Genomic DNA, 11,827 nt, shown 5'->3' with positions numbered 1-11,827 from the left:
GTGGGCCTGCGGGCCGCTCCAAGCAACAGCCTGCTGGATCAAGCTCTGACAAGTCGAGCTTGGCCTCGGGGCGGGCTCGGGGAGTAGAACAACTCCCAGAACCCCATCAAGCAGGTTCAGTAGCTGATCACAAATATGCTAAGCTGATTCTACTCTCTCTTGCCAGGGGTTCTATGAGAGAGGCTTAGAGATTTTCACGTGTATTTCAACGTGTGTGGATGTGTACAAATGAATAATTTAGAGAATTCACGTCGTCAACACTCGGATGCTAATGTCCACATTTTAATGTATTTTATCCTGGTTTTCAATATCTCTTTGGAAAATGGGGAATGTCCACATTTTAATGTATTTTTTCCTGGTTTTCAATATCTCTTTGGAACTTAATCACTTTAATATGGACATTCCATATTAAAATAGTTTGGTCGCCCACGAGTGAATCCAAGCTCATGGGCCTCCAACTGTGGGAAAGGGAGGAATCTTATTTATATAATTACATATATACAAGAGTTGTTCCATTCTTGTAAAGCCACTAGCACGCATAGCTTTTCGGGCAGGTCCTAAATCTAATTTTTCCCTGGAATACGACCCACCAAAACGTTTAACAACCAGGTACCCATTCACTGCTGGGTGAACAGAGGATAAGGTTGTTGACCAGACCACACACTAGAAGTTGAAGGGACGACGACGTTTCGGTCCGTCCTGGACCATTCTCAAGTCGATTGTGATGAGGTAGAGACATTGAATAAATAGAATAAATAAAGAGAGAGAGCTCTTGAGAGCTTATCTCTCTTGCCTATTTATTTATTGCCTGAATCTACCTCCTCATCACAATCGACTTGAGAATGGTCCAGGACGAACCGAAACGTCGTCGTCCCTTCAACTTCTAGTGTGTGGTCTGGTCAACATACTTCAGCCACGTTATTGTGACTCGGCACCTGCATGAGGATAAGGTTAATTAAGGACTGGCACCCAGTCAATCCTCCCCGGACAGGATATGAACACTGATCAAAGCGCCCGTTAAGCACTGGGCGAGTGTTTTACCACTGCGCCATGCGGACTTATCTCGATGATAATGTGGATCCTATAGCATTGGATCCTATAACACAGTGATTATATGCCGGCGATGAGTCACAACAGTGATCATATTCATCACTCCGGAGGCTTGCTCTTGCTGTGTAATGACCAGTGAGTATATGTTGAAGACTTCAATGAGCTCCTGATTATTTTTTTACCAAATTCTAACCTAAGTATTTTGTTAAACTTGCCTCCCTCCTCATCCCAATTCCATCGTTCTTTCCCAACCCTCCCTTACGTATATGCTTTTCCCAAACCTGCGTTACGCCCCACACCTGCTTCATTTTCCCTCCTCTGTGTTACCTCCTTCCCTTCCCTACACCTGCACCTCCCCTTCCCCTGCACCTCCCCTTCCCCTGCACCTCCCCTCCCCCAGGCTATAATGCTGCGTCACAGCATTACTCAGCTCCTTATTTACTTTGAATTTTCTCTTATGTGTAATGCGTGTTGTAGCTCCTGTGAGTAGGACCCCACGGGCGACTTTCACCGCCCGCTCCTTGTGTGTGTGTGTGTGTGTGTGTGTGTGTGTGTGTGTGTGTGTGTGTGTGTGTGTGCGTGCGTGCGTGCCCGTGTGTGGGCGCGTGCGTGCGTGTGTGTGTGTAATGTATGTAGTGAATATAAAGGAAAATAGGTCGGCAGTCAGTACATTAGACAACCAACGGTTAGGAAGGCGGGGTCCAAGAGCTAACAGCTCGATCCTGCAACCCTAAATAATAAATACACAATCAATTCCAGGATGCAGCCCGTGGCAGCTAGTTTACTATAGTACCTATTTACTGCTGGGTGAACAGGTAAAATAGGTGAAAGAACTTTTGCCTATTTCTGCCTCAGCCGGGAATCGATGCCTTTACTCCCACACCCATTTAACAGGAAATCTTGTAACCTGTAACTTAGTGTTTTTTCATTACAACTGTTCAGCTTGTAATTATAACATTAATTACACGTTCAGTTGAATGACACAACTGGAAACAATAAAAACATGCAATCATGCAGCTGCAGGACGCAATTGGTGACTTAGAATTGACAGCCAGTTGATCTACCAGTATGTTTACCAGACCACACACTAGAAGGTGAAGGGACGACGACGTTTCGGTCCGTCCAGGACCATTCTCAAGTCGATTTACAAGTATCATCAATCATCTGAGCATCACCACAGCACAACCCATAACAAGAGTGACTTTCTCAACAGTGTCAGAAACCCACACGTCACGAAGGTAAATTATCAACCACCAATGATTTCCGAGGTTCCAAAAGTCGAAGTTCCAAAAGTTCCAATGACTTAGTCGAAGTTCCAAAAGTTCCAAAGGTTCCAATGACATAGTCGAAGTTCCAAAAGTTCCAATGACTTAGTCGAAGTTCCAAAAGTTCCAAAGGTTCCAATGACATAGTCGAAGTTCCAAAAGTTCCAATGACTTAGTCGAAGTTCCAAAAGTTCCAAAGGTTCCAATGACATAGTCGAAGTTCCAAAAGATCCAAAGGTTCTAAAAGTTCCAATGACTTAGTCGAAGTTCCAAAAGGTATTTCTGGTAAGGTTTTCATTAATGCTCATTAGGGAAAAATTGCATGATTTTATTCACAGGTTGGTTCAGGTTTTATATCTATCATTCATGCGGCGTAGCAAGACGGATTAAGAATTATTGCAACTACGAATGTGGTGAGAAGGACCTATAGGGATATTTTTAAATTAATGTGTCGTATCCTTACTCCGTACAAGAAAACGTGCACAAATGTTTCGGACAGACGGGAAATGAAACCAGGGACCTTCCGGTGATAAGCTGTATTTTTTTTTTTGTTTGGCTACTGCGATACAGGTTGTTTCAGCATGGCAACTGTGTTTATATTTTCTATTTGTGCCCACAGGATCAAGTTGTTAGCTCTTGGACCCCGCCTTTCTTGCTGTATTGCTATAATTTAGTACTGTTCTGTGTTGTGTTGAACGGTGACGCCAGGAACGTGTTCCAAATTCGTATAACATTTCTTCCAAATTCACCTACCGTCTCTCTCATCCTTCTATGTGAATAATTTGTATTATTTAGTTATTCATTTGTATAGTGCAATGGATGAATCTTAGGCAATGCGTAGATATATCCGGGTGTGGATAATTGTAATAATATGTGAATGTGAAATTAAATTGATGTTGAATATTGTATATATTTTTGGTTAAATAAGCATAAAGAAATTAGATTTTTGGACAGAGGACACTTTATATAGTTTTCTGCCGTTGTATAATTTTTCTGCGAGCGAGAGAGAGAGAGAGAGAGAGAGAGAGAGAGAGAGAGAGAGAGATGGAGGAGGGAAGAAAAACATGAAAGAGAATGGGAGTGAAAGGAACGTCTGAAAATATAAAATGACATTGGGAGAGAAGAGGGGGGGGGGGATATTTGAAGAGAAAGAAGGAAAGATAAAGATGGAGAGTGTGGGAGAGAGGGGAATATTGAGAAGAATGAAAAGTGATGGAAAGTAGGGAAGAGGAGCTTAGAGGGGAGACTGATGGAGAGGAGTTGAAATGGGAGAGAGGGTAAGAGAAATAAGATAGGGAAAGTGAGAAGAGAGAATGGGGGGGGGGGAGAGGGGGGGTAGGAAGGGCGGAGAGACCCGTGCGCAACCGGGTATTACCTCTATGTGAATATGACCGAAAATACTAAATCAATGATTCTAGTTTGAATCTTTTCTATATTCTTCTCTTAGTGTAAAAAAAATAATTCTTTACAGCTCAGTTTTTGCAATTTTATCGTTCTGACACTAGATACGTTTCGCTGAAGCTGTCAGCATCCTCAGAGGCAGAGGGGGAAATGGAAAAAAATGATTTGAAGCTACTTTATATGTAACCACTAAACTACCCAGCGTTGCTCGAATAGCGAAGTCTACATCTTCACTAATCACTCCCTCCATCACCATAAATATATTCATACTATGTTCCCTCACTGTAACCATCTTAACTAACCCCAAAATTCATCACTGTAACTATCTTCACAACCTACAACCGTCATCACTGCAACCATCCACACTATGCACGACTATTTTCATCGCTGCGACTATCTTCGCTCTCCAGGCGTAGCCAGATACTCCATCTACAATCATAATCTTCACTACCTTCATTACCACAAGAGGTTTCCTTTACCACCTTCCCTAACCTCTCGCCACCTTCCCTAACCCCTCACCACCTTCCCTAACCCCTCACCACCTTCCCTAACCTCTCACCACCTTCCCTAACCCCTCACCACCTTCCCTAACCCCTCACCACCTTCCCTAACCTCTCACCACCTTCCCTAACCTCTCACCACCTTCCCTAACCCCTCAGCACCTTCCCTAACCTCTCACCACCTTCCCTAACCCCTCACCACCTTCCCTAACCCCTCACCACCTTCCCTAACCTCTCACCACCTTCCCTAACCCCTCACCACCTCCCCTAACCCCTCACCACCTTCCCTAACCTCTCACCACCTTCCCTAACCCCTCACCACCTTCCCTAACCTCTCACCACCTTCCCTAACCTCTCACCACCTTCCCTAACCCCTCACCACCTTCCCTAACCTCTCACCACCTTCCCTAACCCCTCACCACCTTCCCTAACCCCTCACCACCTTCCCTAACCTCTCACCACCTTCCCTAACCTCTCACCACCTTCCCTAACCTCTCACCACCTTCCCTAACCCCTCACCACCTTCCCTAACCTCTCACCACCTTCCCTAACCTCTCACCACCTTCCCTAACCCCTCACCACCTTCCCTAACCCCTCACCACCTTCCCTAACCCCTCACCACCTTCCCTAACCCCTCACCACCTTCCCTAACCCCTCACCACCTTCCCTAACCTCTCACCACCTTCCCTAACCCCTCACCACCTTCCCTAACCTCTCACCACCTTCCCTAACCCCTCACCACCTTCCCTAACCCCTCACCACCTTCCCTAACCTCTCACCACCTTCCCTAACCTCTCACCACCTTCCCTAACCTCTCACCACCTTCCCTAACCCCTCACCACCTTCCCTAACCCCTCACCACCTTCCCTAACCCCTCACCACCTTCCCTAACCTCTCACCACCTTCCCTAACCTCTCACCACCTTCCCTAACCTCTCACCACCTTCCCTAACCCCTCACCACCTTCCCTAACCCCTCACCACCTTCCCTAACCTCTCACCACCTTCCCTAACCCCTCACCACCTTCCCTAACCCCTCACCACCTTCCCTAACCTCTCACCACCTTCCCTAACCCCTCACCACCTTCCCTAACCCCTCACCACCTTCCCTAACCCCTCACCACCTTCCCGGGAAGGTGGAGAAGGGAGGTACAAGGAGGGACGGAGGGAGGGAGAGATGGAGGGACGGAGGGAGGGAGAGATGGAGGGACGGAGGGAGGGAGAGATGGAGGGACGGAGGGAGGGAGAGATGGAGGAACGGAGGGAGAGAGAGAGGGAGGGAGAGGGAGGGAGGGAAATGTATGCACAAGATGTTGAAAGTTATACACTATCTTGCCCCATTTACTCTCTCGCGCGCGCGCCCCAAGACCAACAAGTAAACAAGGAGGAGGAACCAGACCAGAAATGTGTTTACCCCGAGCCTGGTGAGTTGACTAGTGGAGGCACGCGGCCCCCTCCACCACACTCCACAGTGGAGGCACGCGGCCCCCTCCACCACACTCCACAGTGGAGGCACGCGGCCCCCTCCACCACACTCCACAGTGGAGGCATGCGGCCCCCTCCACCACACTCCACAGTGGAGGCACGCGGCCCCCTCCACCACACTCCACAGTGGAGGCACGCGGCCCCCTCCACCACACTCCACAGTGGAGGCACGCGGCCGCCTCCACCACACTCCACAGTGGAGGCACGCGGCCGCCTCCACCACACTCCACAGTGGAGGCACGCGGCCGCCTCCACCACACTCCACAGTGGAGGCACGCGGCCCCCTCCACCACACTCCATAGTGGAGGCATGCGGCCCCCTCCACCACACTCCACAGTGGAGGCATGCGGCCCCCTCCACCACACTCCACAGTGGAGGCATGCGGCCGCCTCCACCACACTCCACAGTGGAGGCATGCGGCCCCCTCCACCACACTCCACAGTGGAGGCATGCGGCCCCCTCCACCACACTCCACAGTGGAGGCATGCGGCCCCCTCCACCACACTCCACAGTGGAGGCACGCGGCCCCCTCCACCACACTCCACAGTGGAGGCACGCGGCCCCCTCCACCACACTCCACAGTAGAGGCATGCAGCCCCCTCCACCACACTCCACAGTGGAGGCATGCAGCCCCCTCCACCACACTCCACAGTGGAGGCATGCGGCCGCCTCCACCACACTCCACAGTGGAGGCATGCGGCCGCCTCCAGCACACTCCACAGTGGAGGCATGCGGCCGCCTCCACCACACTCCACAGTGGAGGCATGCGGCCGCCTCCACCACACTCCACAGTGGAGGCATGCGGCCGCCTCCACCACACTCCACAGTAGAGGCATGCGGCCGCCTCCACCACACTCCACAGTGGAGGCACGCAGCCCCCTCCAGCACACTCCACAGTGGAGGCATGCGGCCGTCTCCACCACACTCCACAGTGGAGGCATGCGGCCGCCTCCAGCACACTCCACAGTGGAGGCATGCGGCCGCCTCCACCACACTCCACAGTGGAGGCATGCGGCCGCCTCCACCACACTCCACAGTGGAGGCATGCGGCCGCCTCCACCACACTCCACAGTGGAGGCATGCGGCCGCCTCCACCACACTCCACAGTGGAGGCATGCGGCCGCCTCCACCACACTCCACAGTGGAGGCATGCGGCCGCCTCCACCACACTCCACAGTGGAGGCATGCGGCCGCCTCCACCACACTCCACAGTAGAGGCATGCGGCCGCCTCCACCACACTCCACAGTGGAGGCACGCAGCCCCCTCCAGCACACTCCACAGTGGAGGCATGCGGCCGTCTCCACCACACTCCACAGTGGAGGCATGCGGCCGCCTCCAGCACACTCCACAGTGGAGGCATGCGGCCGCCTCCACCACACTCCACAGTGGAGGCATGCGGCCGCCTCCACCACACTCCACAGTGGAGGCATGCGGCCGCCTCCACCACACTCCACAGTGGAGGCATGCGGCCGCCTCCACCACACTCCACAGTGGAGGCATGCGGCCGCCTCCACCACACTCCACAGTGGAGGCATGCGGCCGCCTCCACCACACTCCACAGTGGAGGCATGCGGCCGCCTCCACCACACTCCACAGTGGAGGCATGCGGCCGCCTCCACCACACTCCACAGTGGAGGCATGCGGCCGCCTCCACCACACTCCACAGTGGAGGCATGCGGCCGCCTCCACCACACTCCACAGTGGAGGCATGCGGCCGCCTCCACCACACTCCACAGTGGAGGCATGCGGCCGCCTCCACCACACTCCACAGTGGAGGCATGCGGCCGCCTCCACCACACTCCACAGTGGAGGCATGCGGCCGCCTCCACCACACTCCACAGTGGAGGCATGCGGCCGCCTCCACCACACTCCACAGTGGAGGCATGCGACCGCCTCCACCACACTCCACTTTTATCGACATTCGTGGAGGCATAACATCAGCGGCATATGCCAGGTTGGCTAACATAAGAACGGCCTGTAGAAACTTGCGTAAAGAATCTTTCAGAACATTATATACCACATATGTCAGACCAATCTTGGAGTATGCGGCTCCAGCATGGAGTCCATATCTAGTCAAGCATAAGACTAAACTGGAAAAGGTTCAAAGATTTGCCACCAGACTAGTACCCGAGCTGAGAGGAATGAGCTACGAGGAGAGACTACTGGAAATAAACCTCACTTTGTTGGAAGACAGAAGAATTAGGGGGGACATGATCACCACATTCAAGATTCTCAAGGGAATCAATTGGGTAGATAAAGAGAGGCTATTTAACACAAGGGGCACACGCACGAAGGGGACACAGGTGGAAACTGAGTGCCCATATGAGCCACAGATATATTAGAAAGAACTTTATTAGTGTCAGAGTGGTTGACAAATGGAATGCATTAGGAAGTGATGTGGTGGAGGCTGACTCCATACACAGTTTCAAGTGTAGATATGATAGAGCGCAATAGGCTCAGGAACCTGTTCCCCAGTTGAGAAGCGGGACCAAAGAGCCAGAGCTCAACCCCCGCAAGCACAACTTGGAAGTACAACAAGGAAAGTACACACACACACACACACACACACACACACACACACTGAAGGAAGTGAACCTTACGACACTAGAGAAAAGAAGGGAGAAAGGAGATATGACAGGGACATATAAAATACTCGGGGGAATTGACAGAGTGGAAATAGATGAAATGTTCACACGTAATAATAACAGAACGAGGAGACATGGGTGGAAACTGGAAACTCAGATGAGTGAGAGAGATGTTAGGAAGTTTTCTTTTAGCGAGAGAGTAGTGGAAAAATGGAATGCACTTGGGAAACATGTTGTGGAAGCAAACTCTATTCATAATTGTAAAATTAGGTATGATAGGGAAATGGAACAGGAGTCATCGCTGTAAACAACCGATGGCTGGAAAGGCGGGATCCAGGAGTCAATGCTCGATCCTGCAAGCACAAATAGGCGAGTACACACACACACACACACACACACACACACACACACACACACACACACACACACACACACACACACACACACACACACACACACAAAGTTTTCTGTATCCACATATTAACACAGTAAAGGCGGCGTGCTACCAGAAACATACACAACAGTATATGAAACAGTTACCCCTAAGAGCGACCAGTGAGACACTGGCTATCGTGTAACTGATATTAAGGAACCATCGTACAAAAATATATGAAGACAAAAACAAGCGAAGATGCTATCTTTTGTCTGCGTTTCCGTTATCTGAACACGGGATCTATGCCCCCCCCCCTCTCCCCTTCCAACACACACACACACACACACACACACACACACACACACACACACACACACACACACACACACACACACACACACACACACACTCACACACACACACTTGGAGCAACAGAGCCATCTTGCCCCTCAGTGTGTCCCCCTCAATGGAGGAGGCCAGGGGCCAGATTTACGAAGCAGTTACGTAAGTACTTACGAACGTGTACATCTTTCCTCAATATTTGACGGCTTTGGTTACATTTATTAAACAGATACCTGTAATCATCGATAGATACAGCGATAGTAGGCGGCTTGACATCTGCGAGGCACTACACATCAAAAAGTCAACACCAGCAATAAACAGCCAATTAATGCACAAGTACATTCTACCCACTTCAAGACTCCGTACCAATATAGAAGCATCAAGAGGAAGTATGGGCCAATAGGCCCTTTGCAGTTACTTCCATTCTTCCCTCTCATTTATCCAATTTATACCCATTGTACCGTGTTCTATCTTGTGTTGGTCAAAAGTTTGTGCACCTCATCCAAAACTGTTGCAACATATCACCTCACCCAAATGCGAGTATATAAGACAAGATGTTCAGTGTTTGCATTAGTAAAACTCTGTTTAGTGTTTTCAGGTTACAGTAGTGTGTGCCAACTAAAGTCTTTGAAAATGTAATAAGTTATTACGAAACGCGTTCAAGCGTTGCGTCAGACTAGAAATAAAAATGAATTTTGGAGAATTGATTTTTCAATTACCATTGACAGTAAAAAGAAACATAAGAAATATTGAGAAAATTCGTGTTAGAATTATTAATCTTACTTTTTCGGTCATATTTAACAACATATGTTTACAAGAAAGACTGCTACCAATATATAGAAATATATATATATATATGTCGTACCTAGTAGCCACAACGCACTTCTCGGCCTAATATGCAAAGCCCAATTTGAATAATATGCCAAGTTTTCCTGAATTAATATATTTTCTCTAATTTTTTTCTTATGACATGATAAAGCTACCCATTTCATTATGTATGAGGTCATTTTTTTTTATTGGAGTTAAAATTAACGTAGATATATGACCGAACTTAACCAACCCTACCTAACCTAACCTATCTTTATAGGTTAGGTTAGGTTAGGTAGCCGAAAAAGTAAGGTTAGGTTAGGTTAGGTAGGTTAGGTAGTCGAAAAACAAATAATTCATGAAACTTGGCTTATTAGGAAAATCGGGCCTTGCATAGTAGGCTGAGAAGTGCGTTCTGGCTACTAGGTACGATATATATATATATATATATATATATATATATATATATATATATATATATATATTATATATATATATATATATATATATATATATATATATATATATATAATTTATATATATATATATATATATATATATATATATATATATATATATATATATATATATGTCGTACCTAGTAGCCAGAACTCACTTTTTGGCCTACTATTCAAGGCCCGATTTGCCTTATAAGCCAAGTTTTCCTGAATTAATATATTTTTTCTAATTTTTTCCTTTGAAATGATAAAGCTACCCATTTCATTATGTATGAGGTCAATTTTTGTTTATTGGAGTTAAAATTAACGTAGATATATGACCGAACCTAATCAACCCTACCTAACCTATCTTTATAGGTTAGGTTTGGTTAGGTAGCCGAAAAAGTTAGGTTAGGTTAGGTTAGGTAGGTTAGGAAGTCGAAAAACAATTAATTCATGAAAACTTGGCTTATTAGGCAAATCGGGCCTTGCATAGTAGACTGAGAAGTGCGTTCTTGCTACTAGGTACGACATATATATATATATATATATATATATATATATATATATAAAATAAGCTATAGCTTAACATAAATGAACAAATAACTGTCAGGTGCTCTAACCAGGACTGTCTAGCCTCTGTAAAGAATTTAGTGAATTTATATAAGTAAACATTAGGGATACATACACAAAATATGTCTTTTAAGTCATTGTTTATGTAAAAGAAAATCAGTAGATTTGTTGAGATTCATTTATAACCTGAGGATTCACGGGAGAAACTATGATAAAAAAAGGAAGACGCATTTATTTGGGGTTGTAAATTGTTTTCTTGGGGTTTGGGACATCTTCGGCAGCCTTCGAACCCCCGCCCTCAAGTGCCGGCCTGCTGTTATAAGCGTGTTAAGGGCCATAAAGATTTTCCTGCAAATTGGTTCCCCATAACACCAATTGTTCTCTTAGTTCGTTAGTTACACAAATTGGTTGTAGTGTCGTATTGCACTCTGTGATTTACCGCTAGCTCTGAAGCATTCAGTGCATACCTACCCCCTCTCCTCCGCACCCACACCACCCTGACCCCATCCCCTTACCGCAACATCCGCGTCCCCCCTTCCCCATGGGATTGTACAATCAACCCCTCTTGTAGTTCTCTCTGTCTCATGTGAGTGACAATCTCTCATCAACCACGATTATGTAATGTATTATCCATTTTAGTTTCTTATATAGAAACTTAGTAAAATATGAATATTTTTCCACTCAAGCACTTCAGTTGGAAATAGTGCGAACTCATATTTAAAGCAAGACAAATGTTCTGCTTAACGATGTTCACAAACCAAAACCTAGTTTTTCCTCTCTTCTGAAGTCTTGACCCGGTTAATTGGCTATTTAAACAAACTGGAAAAATATTGAGTTTCGGTATTTATTGCCATTTGTTTGAATAATTCTCAAAGGTAATTGGATGTGTGTAACCAAATTGTAGAGTCTTGGAGGGTCTGTTAAATTATAGCTGTATATGCTGAGCTTCTCAGTCGTGAGGCACTGCAGCTCACCTCTCCACCGCTCAAGTTTATGACAGCGCTCAATCC

At 47.3% G+C, this 11,827-nt stretch overlaps 1 protein-coding gene across 1 annotated transcript; it reads left to right on the top strand.

Annotated features, from left to right (window-relative positions):
* Nucleotides 1-6,393: 6,393 nt before the first annotated feature.
* LOC138359639 (mucin-6-like) lies at nt 6,394-7,635 on the top strand. Its single transcript, XM_069319051.1, has one exon. It carries the CDS (start codon nt 6,394-6,396, stop codon nt 7,633-7,635), a length of 1,242 nt encoding a protein of 413 aa, XP_069175152.1.
* Nucleotides 7,636-11,827: the final 4,192 nt, after the last annotated feature.

Source organism: Procambarus clarkii, chromosome 8 (genome assembly GCF_040958095.1).
Source record: "Procambarus clarkii isolate CNS0578487 chromosome 8, FALCON_Pclarkii_2.0, whole genome shotgun sequence".
NCBI classification, from domain to species: domain Eukaryota; kingdom Metazoa; phylum Arthropoda; class Malacostraca; order Decapoda; family Cambaridae; genus Procambarus; species Procambarus clarkii.
This window is presented reverse-complemented; position numbering and strand designations above follow the sequence as displayed.